Below are 25824 nucleotides of genomic sequence, written 5' to 3' on the forward strand. Positions count from 1 at the left end.
GCATCAGCATTACTATGAGTTGTTCCTTTGCGGTGCACGATCTCGAAGTCGTACATTTGTAAACGCTCCAACCATCGGGCCATCTGTCCTTCAAGATCCTTGAAGTTGAGGAGCCATCTTAACGCTGCATGATCAGTTCGGAAAAGAAATTTCTGTCCATAAAGGTACTTGTGGAAGTGTTTTGTTGCATTGACTATTGCTAGTAACTCCTTCCTGATCACACAATAGTTTCGTTCGGGTTTTGTGAATCCTCTGCTATAATACGCTAGCACCTTTTCTTCTCCGTCTATATGCTGTGACAAAACGGCTCCGATTCCGTTGTTATTTGCATCAGTATCTAACACGAACGTCTTGCCACGAACTGGATATGCTAGCAAAGGAGCATCACATAGTTCAACTTTTAACTTTTCAAATGCTGAGTCGCATAGGGTATTCCAGTTGAAAACTCGGTCCTTCTCGGTAAGATGGTGGAGAGGTCTGGCAACTTTTGCAAAATCCTTTACAAAACGTCGATAGTACGTTGCCAATCTCAGAAAACTGCGCAATTCATTTTTATCCTTTGGAGTTGGGCAGTCTTTCACAATTTCTATGTTGCTGGGATCGGTTCGAACTCCATCTGAAGATACCACATGTCCCAAATAGTTAACTTTTTTAGAAAATAACCTGCACTTTTTAACGTTCAGCTTTAAATTTGCCACCCGAAGTCTTGTGAAGATATCTCGTAAGTTTTCGACGTGTTGATCAAATGTTCTTCCTAGAACAATTATGTCGTCTAAATAGACAAGACAGGTTTTCCAGTTAAGACCTTGCAATACACATTCCATCAGTTGTTCAAATGTAGCTGGAGCATTGCACAATCCAAATGGCATGACGGTGAATTGCCACAACCCCGATCCGATAGAAAACGCTGTCTTTTCGCGATCGTTCTTGTCTATTTCTACTTGCCAGTATCCGCTTTTCAAATCAAGCGTAGAGAACCAACTTGAGCCAAATAGGGTGACCATGATGTCATCAATCCTCGGTAATGGATAGCTGTCCTTTTTAGTCACATCATTTAACTTCCTATAATCAACGCAAAAACGGGTAGCGCCGTCCTTCTTCTTTACCAAAACAACTGGCGAAATCCAGGGACTTGATGACGGTTCGATGACGCCTTGATTCTGCATTGTCGTTATCATTTCGTTTACTTCTGTTTGTTTTGCTAGAGGAAGACGTCGTGGTACTTGTCGGATCGGTTTCGAATCCTGAGTATCAATTCGGTGAATTATCAGAGCGGTTTTACCTTGGTCATTGTCACCGATTGAAAACACGTCTGCAAAATCGGCAATCAACGCCTCGGCTTTTAGACGGTCTTCTTGATACAAATTGAGTTCATCCAGTAGATTTTTGGTGAGTTCTTTGAGTCTACCTTTGTCAGTTGGTCCATATCTAATGATTTCACCAAATTTATTGATTGGCAATTACCTATTTCCTCGCCTTTTTTTAATTTTAATAGTGTGTTTAGCGGTATTCATTATTCTGACAGGAATAAGACCATTTTTGTTCGCTTCTACCAGGCATTTTCCAATGACCGCGTTCTGTACATTAGTCGTTGAGGTTGGCTCCATCAGATAGAACTGGTGGCCCCCAGGATCGCAATTCAACTTGCCCCAAACGATGTTTTCAGATGATTGAGTTAGTTTTATGTCACAACCGACTGTTACTCGAATGCATTTTTCGTCGCTATCCCCCATTATCACTTCTGTATTTCTCCATCTAAGAATGCGTTTTTCTAAGTCAATTTTGAACCCATATTTTGTCAGAAAGTCGACACCTATTATACATTCGTCGATGATGTCAGCGACTAAGAATGAACCTTCGAATAACAAGTCGCCTAGCTGGACAGTACGGAGAATCTTTCCATAGACTGGTGCTGTTCCTCCGGTAGCTGTTTGAAGGATGTATTTGTTAGAAGTCTCTTTCTTCAGATTGGGTACCAAATCAGATCTTAAAATCGATTTTGTTGCTCCGGTGTCGACTGTAATTACACATTCTCGTTGATCAACTTTTCCGTTCAGCCATAGGTCGTTTCGATTTCGATGTAGTCTGGAAACGTTAATTACGGTGGGGCGTCAATTCTACTAGCCAACCTCTGCCCCACAAAGTTAGCTCTTATTAGTTTTCCGATCGTGATACAGGATCATCTTCTCTTGTTTTGCGCCATCTTGTCGCGCAATTTCGGCAGTAGTTATCTTTTAGGCGGTGTTTACAATCACGACGTAGATGGCCTTTTTCACCACAAATCCAGCATTGGGGTACACCATGCTGTTGGGGTTCGCGTTTCACAACCACCTTCTGGCAAGAGCATTTTTCCTGTACTTGGCGTAGACGTACGTCACTTTTTGATGCTTGCTTTGCCGATTCAAAAGTGAGACTGTGCGCAACGGCATCCTTGAGTTTTCGTTTATCTGACAAGAGAAGGGATTGCTTGAGTTCCGAATCACGAAGGGCTTTGATAAACGTATCCAGGGCAGTTTCGTCTCTATGCTCGGGGTCTGATGTCGGATACGACAGCAATGTCAACCGTTCGATATCTTGTGCCAGCTGCTGAATGGATTCACCAGATCGTTGCGTTCTGTTTCTAAGTTGAGACCGATAAATCTGTTTCATGTGTTCTTAACGTAACGTAAATCCAACGCGCTAACCAGAATTTCATAGTTGAAGTGGTTCTCCGCCGGAATCGTCTGAAGAATCTCTGCTGCTGAACCTCGCAGGGCCAGTATGAGTGCTGTTGCTCGTTCTTTTCCGTTCCAACAGTTACTAGTTGCCGCTACTTCGAACTGGGTTTTATAAACGTTCCAGGACATTTCTCCGTCAAATGCTGGTACCTTCAAAATTATTCCGGATGCGTGATCTAACGGCATGGCCATTTTTTTGGATTGCTCCAATTCTCGCATCAATTTATCTATCTTGTGATCTACCTCAACGGTCTGACGATCAAGTTTCTGTTCGATCATTTCTATTCTTGTTGACTGTTCTTCAATCTGTTCTGCCACTTCCAATTTTACGTGTTTTAGCTGGTCCTTGATCTGTTTCAACTCCTCTGTCTGTCGTTCGCTCTGTTCCTTGATCTGTTGTTTTAACTCTTCTGTTTGCCGTTCGGACTGTTCTTTGATCTGTTTTAACTCCTCTGTCTGTCGTTCGGACTGTTCTTTGATCTGTTCGGACTGTTCCTTGATCTGTTGTTTTATTTCAGTTGACATACTAAGCAGAAGTTCCATCATTTTAGCGGTTGTAAACGTGCCTGTGCTAATTTCATTGTCTTCGTCAGCACCATCAAACTTGAATTCGTCTGGGTTCTTACCTTCGTCAATGAGAGCTTCTCTCAGACGTGCTACTAGTACTTCTTTGTTGCCACTTGTGACAAGGCTTCGTTTCTGTAGTTCTTCTCGTAGTTGAACTACGTTCAACCCACACAGTTTTGACATCGTGTTCTTTTTCTACGAGTAGTAATTCGCTGGTCGAAGATCCCACTTCTGACACCAATGTTATAATACTCGCTGTCGTAACCGATTTACGATGCGACGGGTTCGAATCCTCGATTGAATAAAATATTCTAAACAGTTATTAAACTTTATTTACAGAAGAAATCAACTATTATTAGTTATTAAACTTTATTTACAGAAGAAATCAACTAATCGTTTATTTCCAGTAAATTCAAACTAACGCAACAATTAACTTTTAAATCGTTCAAAATCGATCGCTATGACAACGTCAACAAACAAATCAAATATCGCTTTAAATAATTCACCGAATCGCTATTAAATCACGAATTTCACTAATCACGAATGTCACTAATCACCTTGTGACGTGCGCTTATATACTCTTCGCAAGCGTCGTTTCTAGATTCTTCTAGATGGTCCGATTCTAGCATACTCTAGAATGCTCCAGTCACTAGAACATTCTAGAATACGCTAGAACTTAGTGCGTTCGGTAGCACGTTTATAACAATATAAAAAATTAAATCAATTTGATTTCATTCGGTTAGTAATAAACTCTAAAATATTTTTTCTTTAAATTTTATCACCATATTTCAAATTGGCACTTAATGAACCTATAAATATACACATGGGCGTATTACTGAACTCGGCTTATCTACTAGACATGTCTATAAACCAACCGCACGTCTCAAGTCTCCAATTTTGAGATGGTAAACTTTATGCGATTTTTAAACTTCTTTACTTTTACATTTTTTAGATCGGTTTTTTAATTTTTTTGTTATTTTAACTTTTATATATTTTAATATTTTATTTAATATTTAATAATGCTTTTTAATATTTTTAAGTAAAATTTTAGTATTTTATTAAATCATTCAAAAAGTTATTTACATTTTAATTTAAAATATAAATCCAATTTTAAGATGTTTATTTCATTGCGCTGTTTAAAGATTTATTTTCAATTTCACGTTTTTTTGTAGTTAAAATTTGTTCAAAAAAAGTAATTAAATTTTTTAATTCACATATATTTTTGTTAAAATGATATAATTTTTTAAAATTGTTCAAATCTTTATTATATTCTTTTATACTTTCTATGTTGGACTAAAAAAGCGACAATAAGAAATTCAGATGGTGGTGTGGACGTAAGACGAGACGACGAACGAACGTGTCGCGACGGACTCAATGTAGGTCGTCGTAGTCAATTGAACGGTTCACGAACAGATTGGCAACATGTCAATTATGTAGTCTGCACCGGCTTCCCGCTCTTCCAGATTCTATACATCGTTCTACAGTCAGTAAGAAAAAATTGAAAAACTGTCAAACATTTTTATGCTGCATATTATATGCTGCATACAAAGGCTCCTAGCATACGAGTGCCAGCCGCATCACCCCATGATGAAACGCCTCAACAACACCTCAACAACACATTCTCATACGTTGCAGTAGCAAACATTCGCAGTGACAAGACGTGATAGAACCGCACAGCCCAACTTCCAAAATAAAATTGTAGAATATAGAATATATTGTAGAATCGTAGAATATAGAAATGTTTACTTTCGTGAAAACATTAATTTTTACTGAATTTTACTGAAGCCAAGAAGGTGATGTTCCATTTAATTGCTATCAAACCTTGTATATGCGTATAAGCAATGAAAACACTTGCAAGGAGGTTTAATTTATACAAAAAACACACAAATGTGGCCATAAAATTGTATCAAAAACGAAGAAATCGTATGAACAAATTCTATGTTAATTCTGCATATCTTCTGAGGTCAGTTGCTGTTGCTCACTTCCCTGCCGTGGTCAGTCCTAACCGGGCTGCTAATAAGAATTTCAAAAACATGACATGGACAAGTAGTGGGTGTTGGACAAACTAGCTAGCAGGACCATGATGATGATGATGACTGATTGATTGATTGGATGGATGGATTGAAAAAAATTGTTATAATTATTATTTTATGGCTCATTTCTATTGAGTAACAAAATGTTGCATTCATTAGTCATTATTTACGGTTTCAATGTTTTGTTTCACAATGACCCAATCATAAAACTCTCTAACATTCAAATATAAAATAAATTTTACAAAAAAATCAAAATAAAATTTACTATAAATAATTTTTATAAATTATTTATCTTTCAAGTTGCGGCTTTCAAACTTTGCTGGTAAAGTGGATAGGAAGGATGAGATGGATGAAGTGGGTAAGATGGATGAGATGGAAGAAGTGGGTGAGATGGATGAGGTGGATGAGGCGTGTAGATAAGATGGATAGGATAACGCATCAGGTGTTTATAAAAAAAAACCTCAAAAAATAGTTTCAGATTTTAAAATAGAATGCAGACTTTTGAAATGTTGAAATTCACAACGGAAATGATTAATTGAACGCTTGCAAGTGTTGGACTTGTGTTTGCCGCAAAAACTTTCAAATTAACATTTTTTCAAAATCTGTTAACTATAAAAGTTTTTAATTTTTACTCAATTTTTTCATATTAAAAAGCATCAATCAAAAACAAACTTTTTGAATTTCAAATTATTTATTTAAACTAAATATTTCGAAAACTTGTGAGCTCTAGAATTGAACCTGACATGATCAGTTGAATATATTTGGACCATATATTTAAATAAATCGCGCATCATTCGTACTATTTCCTACCATCAGGCAAACACGAATGCAGTAACGTTACATCAAACCGCTGGGCAAATCATAATTTCTCTAATGATAACAACTTTTTTGCTAATGCCAAACAGTGCAGAGTGTTGCAATGCAACTTCAGACCTCTCTCTGATGTTATGTTGAGGTTCCCTCTTCTTTTTATGCTACGCACTTCTAATGAGAAACTTTTCTCTTCAGAAACCACCACAGAAAAATTCAACGAAAAATTGTTATACAAAAAGTTCGTACAGCCAACAACCTGGCATACTTTAAATTTTTGAATGAGGATTTTTGAAACGAATAAAAAAGAATCCTGAGATCAAAAACTGTCTTAAGTTAAACAAATGGTCCAAAAAAACAATTTTATTATCTATCGAAATAATTTTCAATAACGAGGTTAAATTACTTCCGTTTATTATATCGTTATTACAACATTCTAATTAAATTTTATAATAATTAACAACAGCAAACGACCAACAAACAAACATAAACAAACAAATACAACGAACCAGCAACAAACATAAACAAACAAATACAACGAACCAACAACAAACATAAACAAACAAATGCAACAAACATAAACAAACAAATACAACAAACAAACAACAAACATAAACAAACAAATACAACGAACCAGCAACAAACATAAACAAACAAATGCAACAAACAAACAAATACAACGAACTAACAACAAACATAAACAAACAAATGCAACAAACAAACATAAACAAACAAATACAACGAACAAACAACAAACAAATATAACGAACAAACAACAAACATAAACAAACAAATACAACGAACTAACAACAAACATAAACAAACAAACAACAAACATTAACAAACAAATACAACGAACAAACATACGAAAACAAAAAAAAAAAACATGATCTTTCGTATCCGTTCATCGTTTGTTTGCACTCCCATCGATGACCGCATCTGTCAATTTTTTGAAATATCGTCAGCAGAAGATCTTTCAAAATTCACGACTGAACATTTTAACATTTTTTTCGTTCAGATTTGTATATTAACGTTTACTGTGGTTAAACCTTGAAGAAGAGCTTGAATGAGTCATGACTAAAACACGGGAGGGAGGTCCCTGATGAACTGCTACCGATCCAGACTGGCATTATGTGCTGAATGTTTCAGACGACGCTTTTTGCCAATGAAAAACTTGCTTTACTTAGAAAAAACTGATATAAAAATAATATTTTCCTGCTCTGATTTTCGTATTTTTTCGTAAAAAAATTAATTTCATTCTTCATTCATAGTTTTATAATAATTTTATTTTAACAACTTTCCAAGTATTCTAGAAAAGTTAATAATCATTTCATAACTGCCGGCGAGCAGCTCAGTGGGGTTGAAGCCGCCCACGCTGTTGCTGAGTAGGTAGTGATCTGCTCCAGTTCGAACACCGCCTGTCTGAAACTCGCAGTCCGTCATACGTCAGTCAGGCTGCTCGTGTGATGCAGTGAACTTTTAAAATGCAACATTTTCATGTGCAAATAAATAAACTGAAGCGGTTGTAAATTGAAAACTATTTTTAAAATGTATTGAACAGTTGCTTACAAACGAATTCATTCATTCACTCACCCATGCAAGCATCATCCACATAAAACAAGCAGAGATAAACAAACAGCACTACATTAACGAATTTTTGTATCAGCGGTGGGAATTATTTGTTTTGAGTCTGCGGAAATAACTTTAAAATTATAACAACACCATTTGAAACATGTTAAAATATTTTCTGAGATCTGCAGCTAAACTTTGAAAAGTTCCTTATTTGAGCACTGCATTCGGCAACCAGCCATCTAATTTCATTTCTACTTAAATTAAATAACGACAACACAAGAAGAGTTGAGTTTTTTAACATAATTGTTAACATCCAATATTTTCCTCTGCCGTGATGCGAATAAATTTTGAAACGAAATAAATCGAACAAATATTTTGTAAACTCGATGTTCATTTTTTGCTATTTAGATAAAAATTTTATCGGTTTGAAACCGAATAAGCGCAATTAATTGTTTCGGTTGATTAACTGAAATCGCTTGAAATTCATTTTATAAATTGACTGCTCTCATATTGATGTGTGGTGGTGGTCTTGCAAGCAGAACTCATTTGGCGGTCTTGATCGTTCTCAATTGGGGATTCGTGGTTCAAGTGATGTGGTGGTAATGTTTAGCCTGTGTGTCTGTGTGATGGTGTCTGTGTGCGTGTGTGTGAGTGTAGTGTGTGTGTGTGGTGTGTGTGTGTGGTGTGTGTGTGTGGTGTGTGTGTGTGGTGTGTTTGTGTGGTGTGTGTGTGGTAGTTCATCTGTTTTAATGTTTTTTTGCGGTAACGTCTCATACTTCGCAGTCGTGTTTTTCTTGAGACATCGCGTTTCTGATGAGGAAGTGCATTTATTATTGCGACAGCGAGATTCGCAAATTATTCATCCTGTGGCTTCAGTCTGCATCGCATTGCATTAATAAATTTTTACTCCTGGCTCAGTTGAATGCTTCCAGTTTGTTGCATGTTATTTCTTGTTTTGTTTACACAACAGTTCATGAACCATAGAAGATGATGTTGGTCGAGTCTTCTTGTTTATAACAACTTTGTAACAAAACTTATGATTACAAATTTCATTTTTGTATATAAAAATTTATCAAAACAAATTTGTTGAAAAAAAACAGGTGACCAGAATAATGTTGATGATAACGGCGAACTACTTCAACCTGCTCGTCATGTTGAATGCCTCGTGCAACTTCATCCTCTACTCATCACTGAGCGTCAAGTTTCGGAGGACATTCATCCACCTCTACTGCCGATGCTTCGACAGCAACCGCAGCCACCGACCCAGCCACAACAACATCTTCAAAATGACCAACAGAAGAAACAAACCGACAGCCAGCTCAAATCAGGCGTCGACGTCGAAAAACAAAACGAAGGACGACTTCATGAGGTGCCCGTCGGACGCTGCAACTGCAAGCGTCAGAAACAACAGGAGGAAGACGAACACTTCCTGCTTGTCAAAGTTGCATCTGAAGCCGCAGGATGAACTCTGCATGCAGCACATCCCTAACGAGTCCGTCGTCACGACATACCTGAACGAACTTGACCCCGACAAATCTTACAACTGAACAACCAACCAATCAGCACGCACCAACAGATCCTACAACTGAACAACCAATCAGCACACACCAACAACTGAACAACCAACCAATCAGCACATCAGCACAGCTTGCATGCATGTTCAGTTTCAACTGGAAGATTACGAACGTGTTGCTACGTTTGAGAAATAATTTTAATCCATCAAAATTTCATTCAATCACGTTATTTTTTAATGTTTCTTGAAATGTTTGGTTGAGATGAATAAAAACATCCAGCGAGATGAACGCAGGCCTGCTCACCAGAGGCACGTTCCAATGCATGTGTGTATCTGTGTTTGTGTGTGTGATAACAGGTAGATAAGTGCAATTTTGTGTACGTATGAATAGCTTATTGAAGCACATAATTGCAACAGACGTATGGAAGGAAGAGAGACTTGCACTGGGACGAAGAGGACGCACCGAAGTACCTGCCCGGCCAGGCGGCCATGCAAGCAGCAATGCTGTAACGAACATCGGCATTAATGCTGTCTGTTTGTAGAACACTTGTCTTCAAGATTTCTTCGCTGCAATCCAATAAATTTCTTTCCATTGTGCGGCTGGAACAAATAACCGCAGACGAATTAGCATGGAAGCGCCATTCATATGCACGCACATGTTTATTCATTAGCCCCAGTGCGTATTTGCGTTATTAAAATTATTCATTTATATATTTTCTGTATTGTGTACGTTACGCTCACCTGCCGCTTGTGTGTGTGGTGTGTGGTGGTTGGTGTGTGGTGTGTGGTGGTTGGTGTGTAGTGTGTGGTGGTTGGTGTGTGGTGTGTGGTGGTTGGTGTGTGGTGGTTGGTGTGTGGTGGTTGGTGTGTGGTGGTTGGTGTGTGGTGGTTGTTGCGTGGTGTGTGGTGGTTGGTGTGTGGTGGTTGGTGCGTGGTGGTTGGTGCGTGGTGGTTGGTGTTGGTGAGTGGTGGTTGGTGCGTAGTGTGTAGTGGTTGGTGTGTGGTGGTTGGTGTGTGGTGGTTGGTCCATGGTGTATGAGGAGGTTCCATTTGTGATGTGTCCCTAACAATTCGAACGGAAGGCATGCACGTAAATTTTGCACAAATGTCAACGATGTATATATATAGGAAAATGTATTTGATTCATTTCGTTCAACATTATATGAGTACCTACCGCTGCACCGCTGCCCGCTGGGGATGCATTCCAGAGGGGGTTGGGGGGTAGCAACGGGGGTTTCATTCCGACAGCTCCCTCCGTCAATCAGCTCTTATTATTCGTATTTTTGATTTGTTATTAATTTGTAATTAAAACTCAACTCAATATATTATATTTTGCAAACATAATTTTATTTCATTTAATCAACGAAATTCGTACTGTCGTTGAAAGGGCATTGCATGATGTACAACAACATCAAAGTTCAAATGTAGTTATTCACTAAACTGGACCAAACTCGAGTCAGCTGGAATGGGGGATGTATGAATGTGGTTGGTGTTGTTGGTTGTGTTGTGCAGTTGTTGTTGTTGTTAATGATGTTTTGTTGTGGTGTTGTTGTTGCTGCTGCTGCTGCTGCTACTACCACTAATGATGTTGTCAGTGGCCTTTCACTTTCATAGCTGACGAGTTGAGAAGAGTTATGTCGCAATGCAAGTCAACTGGAGGAGCATATTGGAGGAGCAAGTGGGAGGAGAGGTCGAAATGACGAGAATGCTGATGATGATGATGATGGTGATTGTGATGATCATGTTGATGGTAATGATGATGGTGGTGGTAATGATGATGGTGACGGTAGTGACATTAATGATAAAATTTTATTTTGAAGATATATAACATGTCGCAGTAAAAAATCAATATACGAAGGTGACGAATGAGGACAATCATTATTATTATTATTGCTGTTGTTTATTATCATCATTATTATTATTAATTGTTATTATTATTATTATTATTATTATTATTATTATTATTATTATTATTATCGTATGACGATGATGATGAGATGACTGTAGATGGCAATGATATCACTAAACATGAATTAATAATGACGTCATCATCACTGTTTTATTTATTTATTTAAAGTAAAACCAGAAGCCCACAGGGCTTGTGCGGCAACTTAACTGTTGTCGGTAGCTGTGATGGTGAACTGCGTACCAACAAAAACTCACACACCACCTACACACCACACACCACCCACACACCACATACACACTACACACACACACACTACACACACACCACCCACACGCACACACAAATGCACAAACACACCGACAATGTGCACTTTATAATGTATAGCAGAAACCATCATCATCTATTTCTCCACAAAGATGTTCCTTCTCTCTAGCAATTTATTATAAGGAATTTATTTCCACCAAGAATGTCTGCAACAAAAATGTTTGAAACTTTTCATAGAATTTTTACTAAAAAAATTAAAAATTCCTCGAAGAATAAATAACAGACACGCACAAATGTTGATATCAAAGAATTTTTTCATTGAAAATTGAAGATTATATTTCTGAATATCAATATTTCTCATTATAAATTTCGGATGAAGTTATGCATTTACAGTTTTACTGTTTCAGATGTTTGATTTCAGTTCCTTATTTATGGACAACTCGATTGGGGTCAGCTCACGAAAGAGGTTCACGTTTTTAAGAGGGAAGGAGTGTCAAAAAAAATTGGTAGCACTTTGTATGGCAGTGAAAATTTACGTGATGGGTCATCCATTTTTTTTTACATTCTTTCAAAAATTAAAAAAAATATATATATATTCAAAAATTTTTCTCAGAACGCATCAAAGAAATGTTTTTTTTTTGTCACTCTGCTTTTTGCTCCTTCCCATTTTATTCGCGAAGTTATGTACCTGCTGTTATTTTAAATTAATTTCATTCATTTCATTTGAATTCATCGGCGATGGATGTAGTTAATGTTCCGTTGTCAATGATTATTATCGGCGGTATTGAGGAAGTTGCCTGGAAAGTTTGAAACGTCATCAACCGAATGGCAACTTTGTTTAGGGTGGGTCACAACGTGGGGTAAAAATACTTGAGGGAGATCGTGACAGGAGAGAGGGTTAAAAATTGCCAAAAAGAGTCTGACATCCATCGAGGAGGGCCCTATATTTATTTGGAATATGAGATGGGTTTTTTCGGCGGGTCTGTTGTTGGCGGGAACATCCGGCGCTTGTTTTAGATTTTTACTAACTTGTAAACAAAAATTAACCAGCAAGTTTGTTGTTTTTTATTTATTTTTGTTATTTGTTTATATTAATTATTTATAATTATTATATAATAATAGTAATAATAATTATTATTTTTATTGTTATTTTTTATTATTATTCCTGACTTATATTATATTTTCTGTTAAAAACAATCAACCCTACATCAATGGGTCAAAAAATGTCTGAAAAATGTTCCTAAAGAAAGCGCTGCTCGATGTGGCGTCACTCATCTTTGAAAAGATTATTTCGTTTAATTGAACGTTTTGAAAAAAAATGGAAGGTAAACAACAACATCAAAAACAACAACCACAACAACATCGGCAACAACAACTATTAAAACAACATCAACATGAACACGCTACACCAACAATAATCACGGCAAAAACAACAGCTTTTAGCGTCATGCTGACTTCGAAAAATTTAGAGCTTTGCGAGAAGTGTTGAAGCAAATTTTTCACCATTGATCACTGGATAATGAATTTTTTTAATAATTTTGTTTATATTATTTGTTTTATCATTGTTGTTGTTGTTGTTGTGGTGGTAGTTGTTGTTGGGGTTGTTGTTGGGGTTGTTATTGTGTTATTGTCATTGTGTTGTTGTTGTTGTAGGACACACAAACTCAGACGAGATACGCTGGATGGCATTTAAACGAGGAAGTAGGGCGTCAACGGACCACTGCCACCTTCCCTTCCAAATCCACTTCCACGAAGTTGTCCAAGGCATTCAACACTTTTAAATCCTCTCCACACTAACAACATTCTTCAGTTTCGTTTCGCGTGATTATGTGAATTTATTTATTTTTTTAGACAAATTGATTTAAATCTTTGTCCGAGCAAGAATTTAATTGATTTCAAAATAATTTTTTCTAATTGATTATGTATATAGCGAAATTTGAGTTTATGTGAAAATAGTTTTAAAAGTTTTAGTGGAGTTAATCAAAATAGTTGGGCTATAACGTGCTACAGAGGGAGCAACACACAGCTTGGCAATTTATACATTTTATCACATCATGACATCATATCATGGCATCATTACATCATCACATCATCACATCATTACATCACCACATCATGAATGTTTCAGCAAAAAATTTATAAATTTTCATTTCGGCCTCCTAATATCTCGAAGCACATGGAAAGCAGAAACCTTTCAATTGATTTTCAATGCAGCTTCAAAAACATTCGATTCGCTTCATAAACTTCGTCAACTTTTTTAAAATCCTTCCTTACTCAATTTTGCTTTAAAAAATTGGATAAATCTGCTTGAAGCTGAAATAAATTCAACACACATTTAGCTTGTGAAGTTCTAGTAAGTCATATTTAGTTGTTTCCGGAGAATGTCCTAAAGAGTTGCTTGATCTGCCAATTCGAATGCAGAATGTGTGTATGTTTGAATGTGTGTGTGTGTGTGTGTGTGTGTGTGTGTGTGTGTGTGTGTGTGTGTGTGTGTGTGTGTGTGTGTGTGTGTGTGTGTGTGTGTGTGTGTTGTTTCATATTGAATGCGATATCACAATATAGCCGATGATGAAATATTAAAATGTGAAATTACACTCAGCAAGTGGAAAGATGGAAAGAATGAGAGTCAAGCAAAGCAGCGAATGAATGACATCAACTCGTCCACACAACCAGTGAAAAGGTTTCAATGATCAGTTTAACATTGAAAATGAACAATTTTTGGTTGAAGTATAACAACAAAATTAATTAAAATTACAAATTGATCGTATTTATAAGTAATTTTAATATTTTGTGGTTGGCGGTTTAATGGTTACGATGTGGCCTGGTGATGGTGTGACAAATGCTGTCGGTTCGAGTTTCTATGATTTATTCGAGCGTTCACTCCATCTGTTCGGTGGTGATGAACGTGCAAACGTGAAGGTAGACAACATTTTTCATTCCACTTCATTCCACGCTCCGACGAATGCACGCCCGTCCATTAATTACTTCTTCATGTTATGAGCAGTAATTTATTTTACTGAACAGCGATCGTAAAACAATGCTGAGCAGCTTATCAGATCCATTCGGAATGTGGCTTCACGGTAACAAAATAAAATGCTCTATCATCTAATTTTTTGAGGTTTCCATCTTTTGAAACAAACTTTTTCATTTTTTCTGAAGGTCACCAAATCTTCGTGATTCGTGAACTTCAACGTGAAGAAGCAAGAGGACATCAGGAACTGAGCTGTGAACATCAGTAGGAAGAAATTTTTCTCACGGGAACATTTATAAGATCGATTCAATCAAAAACAGTCCGTAGAAAAAACTTGAAGATTGCCATGCACGCACATCTCTCCAGCGTTTGATGCGGTGCTCGCGCGTCCTTGCAAGGTCCACAACAAATGAATTCAACTTTCCGGGTCTGGCGGACGAAGCCGAAGCGAAACTGAACTGAAGCGACGTAAATATGGATTATAGGAAGCGAGCAATAGTTACATAACTTTCAGCCATAAAAATATTAGATTACTACTTGTTGAAACTATTGAACGAAAATTGAAAAAATGGATGTTTTAATGTTTCAGTGTTAATGTCATGTAATTTTGAATTTTTGTTCTAATTTTAATGCTAATAAGGACTTTTAATACTTTTAATTTTGTGAACAAAAAATTGGACGACAAAAAGTAATGATGAAGAAAAACGAATGAATCATTGAAGGGCGCCAGTGTGCTATCAACATTGTACGTCACCGCATATCATCATCAACCTTCTCAACTCCTCAATTACTCAAATTTATTTCATCTGGTTTATATCTATTTAATTCTGTACATAAATAAGTGAATAAATGTGGGCACAAACACGCACTAAAGATTTATTGGAAAGAAATAATTTGAGGATGCCACGGCAGTGATAACCTTTCCATTAATAAGTTCAGCGCATCATCATGGCCTCCTTCCACTTTCAGCTCCTTCTTGTGTTTGGTTGAGTTTGTCTTTTATAACAAATTTATCTACAGTTAGAAATGTTTTTGCAAAGTTTTGTTTGATGTCTGTCGGTGTGCGCGAAACATAACTTATCAAATTGTGATGATTAATGTGAACCTACATTGAAGTAAATTCTATTGAATATTTTATTTATTTAAAAGCAAACTTGGAATCAAAACAGACCGGACGAGAATGAAATTGAAAATTTTATGCCCGAACTGCAGTCATTTTTCATGCGTTCGAATGGAGCCAACCCTCTCCTGGTTTGCAATCTCTCCGGCGCATACTTAATGAGATGATGTGCTGTAGCTGGCATGGGAGTGGATGCATGGTGAGAAGATTTTTAAGCATGCATCATCGTTACTGAGTTTTTCTGTTAAGATTTCAAATGGCACATCGAAGGACGATTTATATTATAATAACTTCACTTTCTTGTCACTGATGACGATCCCCTGGTGGTCTTCCAACATCCGAAAACGTTTCTATGGCATCCAGTGAAAAAACAAAAGCTACATTTATTATAACGTGCATTATAACATTGAATTGCAAAAATAATTTATGGACATTGGGATTTCATTAAGTACTTTGTGAAAGTTCTACAGCTTGCAATGCGTGCATGTTTTATGGTGCGTGTTTCCTAAAGTTAGAAAGAAATGACATTCCTACAAAAGTTTTGAAAAAAGCATATTTAGAGGCAACAAAATATTGATTGATGTAAATGTTTCCAATTTCCAGTCGCATTTTTAAACTTTGTTCTTAAAAAAAGAAGAACTAGATAAATCTATGTTATGTTATTTAAATTTATTCGAATAAAAGCTGTTATAAAATGGGGTGAAGTGGAAAGAGAAAAACTAAATATTCTATTTAGGAGAATTTAATAATAAAATGAGAATGTCGTTCGCAGACAAAAACAGTTGAAACAATGCAATGTTCAATCGACAAAATGAGAGGACGCGAAGCATGACGACACTACCCGACCCGGCCGAACATTACAAACAAATACGATGCGGCACCTTTTATACACGCGTTTCAATTTTATTTGAATTGTTCTAAATTTTTTTGAAAAATAGAAATGTTTAAATGTCACCAGCGTAAATTATTAGCTACACCAATCAAGTGGACAAACGAGGCAATCCCAAAACTACAATACATCAGCAAACCACGCAGTCTCGTGAACGATTTTGTTTTATTAGCATTTTAATAAGTAACTTGTAAATGCTCAATAACTCATAACGCATATATAACTACAAGTTCCTTTGAATGTATGACAGGACGGAAACATTTTTATGTCACATGAAACACGTTTAACGTGATGGTAGATGCTCAAGTCGGATTAATGAACGACGTTTTGTTGGTTGTTTTGACGGCCGAGTAAAAAACAATAAAGCTTTGTTTCTTTAGGGCAGGGAGGCAGGGAAATTGAATCAAAAACATCGCAAAGTTATGCAAGTTTATTCCATGGTTTAATTCAAAAAATTATAAAGTTCAGGAAAAAAATTACATAAAAATCACAAAAAAGATTTGATTATGGTTCAAATACCTATTGCTATTAATTAAAATTTAATTACTAATTTTTCTGCGATGTATTAACAACGAAACAGTATATTTCCTCAATTTTGAAATTTGAATCTTTGCAACAATTCAATAAATTTGTCGTTTTAATAATAATTCGCCCATTTATTTTTAATCTGGATGTTGAAAATCATTGTTGAAATACTATTTTTTTTAAATCAGCACATTTTAGTTGTATTAGTTTGGTATGATTGAATTTCCACGACAGAAGGGAGGCCAGGTCACAACTTTTGAATCAAGATATATGGGCCAAGTTTTCGTAAGGATAAGCTACCTGCCACCAGATATTTTACCCCAAACACCTCCATATTTCTTAGTTAAAAGTCCTTTTTTAACTTTCTATAAAATTTTTAACACGAAAGCACCAATCACGCCAACTGCTGATTACACTGCTCAAGTAATTATGATCAACTGCAAGGGGCAGTGGCGAATCTAAGAGGCCAGAGGGGCACTGGCTCCACCCCATTGAGCTGTCTATTAATTAAAGTCAGAAAAAGGACTTTTTCGATTTCGAATAATTCACTGAACAAAATTCATATTAACTGCACTTTTTTTCTTGAATGAATAAAATTGAAAGCATTGTAAAGCAGAGTTGAATGAAAATATGACACAGTGCTGACAGCTGTGGAAAGAAACTTTTCGAATGCTCCAAAAAATAATCCTGTTGAAAAATTAAAATTTGATTCAAAATGACCGGGTGGTCCAAACTAATTTGTTGACGGAACAAAAATTGTTTGGATGCACGTTTGCAAAGTGAATCAATAAGCCCAACTTTTCCTATATCTTATAGAGCCTATAGTTAATTAATTGGCGACTAACGAACCTTACTCACACAGACAACGAACAAAATGTTGCGCGTAATTGACTCCACTAATTATTTGCGAAAAAAAAAATTCGTGAGCGTATTTTTCATTACGCTTGACCTAAAATGCCAAATGCGGCTGTAAATATTAATCCTCGCAATTAAAACATTAACAAAATGCTTATCAATAAATTTTGAAACATGAGAAATACAAAAAACCAAACATTATTTAAGATCGATTTAAAATTTTAAAACTTGGTTTCATGCCCTGTTCAGTTTAAAAAATTTTGATAATCCGATCTTGAATTTTCAATCAAATTCAAAACCTCAAAATTGAAAACAAAGTGAAACCCTCTCCCTAAATAAACGAATCAATTAAAAATATGAGCATTCACAAAGACGCTAATAAAACAGAATATTGAATGACGCATTCATCTTATGTTTATGTTTGTGTTTACAATTTACACATTCCTCTCCGCTCATCTTTTCACTTCAGTTTGGCGCGCTTATCAAAGCTTTATTAATTAAATTTAAAGTTTGCGCAACATGTCGACGTACTTAACAACATTTTTTAATTCACCACTTTTTACAAACTCCTTTTTAATGAGTTTCATCTTTTTAATAATTTTTTTTATAACTAATATACCTATCTATAATAATTAAAAATATTCATTTTTTTAAATTAACTCATGCACGGCTAGTCTGTTTACAAACGACGAAAGTTAGTAATTTAAAGTTAATTAGCATGTTTATAAATTTGAAGCGCTTTATTTAAACGCATCGTTGTGTAACGTAGCGTCCATCTAAATCGCGAGTTTCAACAAATGAAAATCAAACCTCACACGACGCGCTATAAATACATGATACATGCATGATACATGCACGATACATTCATGATACATGCATGTTACAAGCACGATACATTCATGATACATGCATGTTACATACATGATGCATTTATGACATAATATACGCCATAAAATGTACCCATATAATGAATACGAACGATGTAATTATCTGATAATATAAAGTGGTACAAAATTTACATACCTTACACACCCTTATATACATTATATATTTACACACACATACACACACACACACACATATATATATATTATAAATAATATATATATATATATATAATATATATACATATGAATATACGTTGCGTCTGTTTAAATACTTTTTTAAAAATTTGATAAATGCCAAATGGACAAAAACATTTAACCTTGTTTGTTTTAAGGAAAACCTCTTTCCCAAATATATGCGTATAATATAGATATATATATATATATATATATATGTATATATATATATATATACTTACATTTATATATATATAATATAGTCACGTGTGTACAATAGTTTCTTAGTTTCTTACAAAAAATTTCTGAACTTAGCCTCCGAGTGGTCATTCAAAGTGTGTGGATGAATTGCAAACTGACGATTTCGACCTCGCTTCGTTTGCGACATTCTGCCTATAAAACAACTTGCACATAAAAACAAACATTGAAAGGAAATAAATAGCAGTAATAATAAAAGTAATAACAGTATTAATAATAACAATAAGAATAATAATTGATAATATATATTGTGAAAATTATGATGACAAACAACAGTAGAAGAGAAAGAATTAACAAAATGATGTGACCTGGAGACATCGTCGTCGTTATCAATTGTTTGAGGTGAGAAGCGAGTGAAGGTGCTGGTGAAGATGATGATGACGAATGTCGTCATCATCATTTTACTTGTGTGCACCAAGAGCTGTAATTCTAAACCGTTGGCAAGTGCAAGGAACAGGTCCCATGATGTCACTGATCATAACATCGCTGCTTATGAGTCCACCGATTACCAAGGTATTAGGCATGTTGTTGGGGATGGCACTGAATGAGTATTAATTAAAAATATATAATCTACTTTTTGTTTCTGGACTTACACGTATCATACCTTCTTACATACCCAATATCTCAGTGCGTGCTATAAAATACTTTATAGAGTGATGATTATTGTGATGTCAGTAGTGGAATGCCGACTGATTTGACGGTGATGTTGATGATGAGTATGAGTGGCCAAACTTACTCATTCACAATCAAGACGACGTGAAGACAAGTAAACAAGTACCAGATGATCTAACGAGGTCCTTCGAAGATTTCAAACCTGGTAATCATCCGGATGGTTTACATTCTCCTCCCCAACTTCCTCCTGATCACCATCATCATCATTATCATAATCTTCATCAACAACAACAACTTCTTCATCATCAGCAGCAGAAGCATCATTATCAAGTGAAAACAATCGATCGAAACATCCATCGAGACAATGAACAATCGACCACCAACAAACATGAAAATGACCCCCGCAGTACCGAGGAGGAGGTGGCTGCAGTTAATTCCACAGATGATGGAGGAGAGGATGTTGACGATGCAAACGCGGCGGGCGATGGAGCAAGCAGCAGCAACGACAGAGAGGCATACCACCTGCACAACAATGAAATGAATTATAAACAAGATGATCGTAGAGATAACAAAAATGAAAATATTAACAACAGTAAGAAGACCCACAACAAGCCTAACGGTGAAACCACGGAAAACAGTTCTTATAAAAGCTACAAAGGGTTGGCTCGTTTATTGCATTATTTATTTATAAGCTCGCTTTTATGTTACACTTTCGACTACAAAAAATTTTTATATTTGGTAGTTTTATGTATAATAAGCATCAAATAAGAGTCTTTATTCCTCAGTGGAAAACCTTATTTTTCTCTAATCAATGGCTAATTTCACCAATTAAATAATTTATTTTCATTCGTAACAAAATTTGGTGAATCTAAACCTTTCAAGCGTCTAACTCTGATCTCTTTCTATTTACAAAATTTCAACGGAGAGTTTGAAATTTTAAAATTCTCAAGAATGTATTCTATGATTGTGCCAAACGTTATTGCTTTCATGCCAAGATGTATGCAACGAAACGACAATGCTTGAATTCTGAGCGTTTCATATCTACATTTATATCATGATATCATTTATATTATTAATATCTGAGGCACCATGCAAAGTAATTTTGAAGATGTCCAAGAGTGAACATGCAAATAATTTAAAAGCGGTGCACGGCAAGCAAATGTTTGCCACAGCCAATAAATAACACAGGTACGTATCACTTAATCGTTTTGCGATTTGTTGCAGACTCTTTAAGGTTTGATACGAACGACCACTATAACTTTTTTAATCCATACACACCTCCTATGCTGATGGTCTAATGAATCTTCATCTGTATTTCACTAAACAATGCCAAAAGATCACAAAGCTGTCGAATATGTTTTGTAATTTTTTCGAGCCTAATTGATTGTTTGTGGAATGAACAAATTATTAACATTTATGGTGTTGCTGAGTTTTTAGTTGTCTCGAATGCCTGCCAGCACAGTTGTGAGATCAACTGTATGGCAGTTAAGCCTACTCACGTTTCCTTACAGAATTTTATAAACCTGATGAAAAGATGGTTTCCTTCACCAAAACCATCCTAGATAATGGGAGCAGTTCATGTAGTACAATTTGCTTTAAATATGGCGCTGATGTTACTAAGACGTGTCCAGGAGTTAGAAGAAAAAATTTGAGCATTCGGAAACAAATAAATTTTTAAAATATTTGTAGTAATCTAAAAAATTATGGTAAAAAATAAATGCACCGTTTAGTGTTAACATTCTTAATGGGAAAATATCGATACAACCTCACCCGACGGAAGAAGAAAAGTAGCTTGTGCCTAGGAACACATTAGTTTATGTAGTTATTCATAAACCAGGATTTTAAAGTAGAAGTTTCAAATTTATGCTAACAAATTATGTTTTGTACATCTAAATTGGGAGATCTTTGATGTCTTGAATAACTTACATTAGTTAATTGTACTGCACGAACTGTGCAATTTTGATGGCCGTTGCTATTGTTCAGCAAAAGATTTAAAACAAAACTCTTTCCAGTTTTTCATCAGCTGTTCATATTATTTTTTGTTAGACCGAGCAAGCGACAATTAGCAGCAAACTACATGAACAACTGCACCATCCCACACGCAAAAAAGCAGGTGCACATTTGAGCGCAAACTTTGAACGGCCTACGTACACGCGGATTTATTTACAAGCCAACAACACAACTACTTGCATTATTCATACATCCACAAATGAACTTGTGTGTGTGGGATACAAAGAAACGCATAGAGTAAAAATTGAGATAAAAGCAGATGCAAATATGCAAATGAACATAGGAACAAATATATTTACTCGTTATAATGAAAGCGTCGCCTCCTGATTTCTCACAGCAATTTCAGGGATCGGAGGTCTCCTTTATTGCATTCCTCGTTTCCTTCCATCAATCATCATACATCACTCTTTCTGCAATTTATTAGCGTTGACACATAAATTAATGATGAATAAAGAAAAATAAACATGCCATATATATATATATATATATATATATATATATATATATATATATATATATATATACATGTCATATATTTATATATTGTATGAAAGATATAGTGTTTGTTTTTTTATAGTGTGTGTGTGTATTATTATCAGCATTTATATATATAGTGCTCTTTAAATAAACTTAAAAAAGCGCTTAATAACTCGATACAATTTTCCGTCATCCCCTTCTTTTTTACTAGCACACTTAGTTGCTGCTGCTAAATTTCAAATTCATGATGCGGACAAACTTTGGAAAACTTGTTGCCCGTGCTAGTCGACGATTGATCGTTGCCAGTTTTCTCATTGGTGTCATCATTTTTGCAATGTAAGGCAACTAGAATGCTGCCTCAACGTCAACTGTTTTCAAGTAACCGACAATGTCGGATGCATCACCTTTTCACGCTCTGATATGATAAAAACTCCGGCGTCTTTTAATGTTGTGTGCCGATATGTCAGAACCATTGAATAAACGTGAACCGATGAAAACTCTTGATGGTCCTCGGCATTTTCCTTGACAAACGATGATATTTGTAATCTGGTTTGAACGTTTTTCTACGCGGGACTACCATGATGCGATTGAAGAGATTGCGTGCGTCTTAAATCCCCTTCAGAGCGGATTAACAATTAGTGTGTGTTTGAAATGCAAACTAGATGGATCTCAGCTTAAAAGCTTAAGCAATCTCACAGTAATTCAATTTGGCTATCAAACTTTTATCAAATTTAAAAAAACTGTAACTAATTAACCCGGATAAAAAATGAAACTAAACATCTCAAGCACGACATACAATGACTGTTGACTAATGAACTGCAACACAACTGCTACAGGCACACTCTCATACGAACCATTCCACGGGATGACCAACAGTTGAAACTTCTCATCTCAATCGCCAACGATGAGAATAAATCTGTAAGCGGTTCTTTTTCTTATCGTTATGTATTTGCAACGATAACGTTCACCTGCTTTTGATTTCCAATGGCAATTTTACAATCATAAAAGTAATTTTGATTCATAACAAAACAAAAAATTTTGAAGGTAGATTTTTGGCTCTACCCATCGGCAACAAACAAGTGCGTGGATATGCTTCTGGCACCTCACGAGAAGGAGATCATACTGGCCTTGCTGCAGAAGAATGATGTGTCCGTCAGCATTCTCCAACAGGACCTACAAAAGTATTTTGTTTTGAAAAAAAATCTTTTTAACTTGGTACCAATGCATTTAACGTGCATGAAATCAGTCAAAAGTTTTAGTTTGAATGAAAATCAACAAAAGAAATTGCTTGCCATTCCATTTGTCATTCCATTCGAGTATCCAAATGTCTTCAATAATTTTCGTCAGTTTTACATTTGTGGTAGTATGTATTTTGTGCTTGTGTGTACGTGCGTGCGTTTATGTGTGTGTCTGTGCGTGTCTCTGGCTGTATCTGTGTGCGTTCCCTTTATAAGTGTGTTTATGTATTTTACTTAGGGATAAGTGTAGCTGGCGTATCTTTAAAACGTTTGAAGATCGATTCTGAATATGAAATAAGAATTTAAATTCTTAAACGAGCATAATACAATGCAAAGTTCAACGCTTTCATTGCCACGGAGCAGTTTTAATGTGATTCAGTGCACAATCGTCAAATTTTTAAATTTTTTCTTTGACTTTTTGTTTACAAAAAAAAACTAGCAATATGTCCTTTAACTTTTAAATGTGTATATTATTTGTTGAACATTCTATGGATGATGGAGTCCAATAATTATTTATAGATGAGTGCCTGGTGGTTAATTAATAGCGAAGTTACCGCTACTTTTTAATTATCATCGATAGCTGAAGCGACACTGCTTTTATTGAACATTAACAAAATTTAAATGAAATTTTTACCTACTTTTTCTATTTGAAAGCTATTTTTCATTTAGATCTTGCATGAGGCAAAGTATATTAATGATATTTACAATTAGGTGATGTAATCTGTTATTAGATAATATTATTTTGTTTCTATAACTGTTCAATGCTTCTATTTCCACGTTTAAATTGTCGCTTCAAAACTTGAAAATTTGTTGTTTTGTTACTTTCTCTTGAAGATCTTTTTATTGCTGAGAGGAAAAATCGTAATTTCGTTAACTGAAGTTTATGCATTCACCTTGTGATTGAATAAATTTGGAAACATGCATTTCTATACATTTGTAATGTTCTAGTGTAATTTCAATAGTCGTTCATTGGTTGTAAACCATTGCTAGGTTCAAGTTAATATTTAAAATGCAGCGACTTTGTTCATTTGGATCTTGAAGAAATACATTTTTCTAAAGATCTATCGCTTCAAGATTCTTAATTTTTAAAATTTAATTTATAATATTTCGAAATAGTATTGGCATAAAAAGTAGCTGGTAGTAGTGTTAGAATAGTGACTATTTTTTACTTATCTACGTAATTGAGTTGTGATGGTAACCAGGGTCGGACTGGCTTAAAAACCTGCCTGGGAAATTTGATCAGGGCGGTCCACATTACCACTATTTTCAATTTAATTCAATTTCTATATATATATATTTGTTTTATGATTATTTCATGCATAATAATGAAATTTTAAACTTCAAAAACATCACTTGAATTCGTACATGAACGATTTTTGATCATTACACTTTAAAATTTGTAATTATGCAACGAAAAAACTTTAAACAGTTGAATCTAACCACTTGAACATAAAAATACTACAGTCTAAAATTTCTCTCTTATTAACTGCTGTAAGAGCATTTCCATCGTTTCACTAGTCGATGCTGAAACATCAATGATTTCACTGTTGTTCATGTTTTGGAGAAGGTCCTTCACGTAAGACATCGGCATAAATTGTTGTAAAATTGACTGGCTCAGCGAATTTCTTAATTGGTTTAAAATTTATTTCAATTTTAAAAACGACCTCTTGCAAACAACTTGTGAGGGATAATGTCAAAACAATTTGTAAGCCAAATACAAATTTGAATAAACAAAGCAATGCAAATAGAATGTTTGGAGAACAAAATAGCAACAAACAATACATTTTCTGGAAGATTTGCATTCATACTTGTGACAGTTGCTGTTTTCAACTGATGAGATTGTGTACATATTTTCAAGTAATTCTACTGATTCAGATTGTTAAATGTTCTCCACTTCCATTTGAAAGATCGAATTATACTCAACTTTGAAAGTTGTTTGAACATTTTCCTATTTCCTTGCAAAATTCAATAACAATTCAAGTTTTTTGTTACAAGTGAGTTTTTGTTACAATAACATCAATTTTTTGAGCAACCCATTTAAGACAAATCAGTGTAAAGACTACCATGCTAAGAGAATCTTTGATGAAACAATTAATTACTTGATCTACAACCATGTTGTGAACAAGGACCCAAAATTTTTCTTTCACACATTCAAGCGGTTAGTTGGCTATAATTCTCCTACCCTTCAAAACAGTCTGCACTTCAATGTCGAGATTTTTTTTATCTGCTTCACTAATTGCAAATTTTGAAAAATTTGTAGCTGCTCGAAAAAGTGAATCAAAATTTTGCATTAAAATTAATATGCCATAGGTTATAACCACTGACCTCGGATACTTATTATGTAAATATATTTAGACAACTTATATATTGAATATGCTGTTTCAGCTTTTTTATATTCAATGAAAGCTATTATTTGAAGCTGT

The 25824-nt window shown here is 35.2% G+C and overlaps 4 protein-coding genes across 4 annotated transcripts; 2 read left to right on the forward strand and 2 right to left on the reverse strand.

The window, feature by feature from the left end:
- Positions 1-3317: 3317 nt before the first annotated feature.
- HELRODRAFT_71013 (hypothetical protein) lies at positions 3318-3467 on the reverse strand (the record flags this gene model as incomplete). Its single annotated transcript, XM_009032956.1, has 1 exon — positions 3318-3467. A coding segment is annotated over one exon (150 nt), but the record flags the coding sequence as incomplete, so codon positions are not given.
- A 640-nt stretch (positions 3468-4107) lies between these two features.
- Positions 4108-7516, forward strand: HELRODRAFT_165922 (hypothetical protein; the record flags this gene model as incomplete). Its single annotated transcript, XM_009032991.1, has 6 exons — positions 4108-4171; positions 4587-4767; positions 5203-5278; positions 5618-5702; positions 6134-6368; positions 7441-7516. The coding sequence occupies 6 exons, from the start codon at positions 4108-4110 to the stop codon at positions 7514-7516; spliced, it is 717 nt and encodes a 238-aa protein (XP_009031239.1).
- Positions 7517-8811: 1295 nt separating this feature from the next.
- On the forward strand, positions 8812-9246 carry HELRODRAFT_165923 (hypothetical protein; the record flags this gene model as incomplete). The annotated part of the gene is made up of 1 exon (XM_009032992.1): positions 8812-9246. The coding sequence occupies one exon, from the start codon at positions 8812-8814 to the stop codon at positions 9244-9246; it is 435 nt and encodes a 144-aa protein (XP_009031240.1).
- Positions 9247-10630: 1384 nt separating this feature from the next.
- On the reverse strand, positions 10631-14618 carry HELRODRAFT_165924 (hypothetical protein; the record flags this gene model as incomplete). Its single annotated transcript, XM_009032993.1, has 5 exons — positions 10631-10672; positions 10819-10920; positions 12074-12076; positions 13104-13178; positions 14526-14618. The coding sequence occupies 5 exons, from the start codon at positions 14616-14618 to the stop codon at positions 10631-10633; spliced, it is 315 nt and encodes a 104-aa protein (XP_009031241.1).
- Between the last annotated feature and the right edge of the window lie 11206 nt (positions 14619-25824).

The sequence above is a fragment of the Helobdella robusta genome, assembly GCF_000326865.2.
Source record: "Helobdella robusta unplaced genomic scaffold HELROscaffold_9, whole genome shotgun sequence".
NCBI classification, from domain to species: Eukaryota; Metazoa; Annelida; class Clitellata; order Rhynchobdellida; family Glossiphoniidae; genus Helobdella; species Helobdella robusta.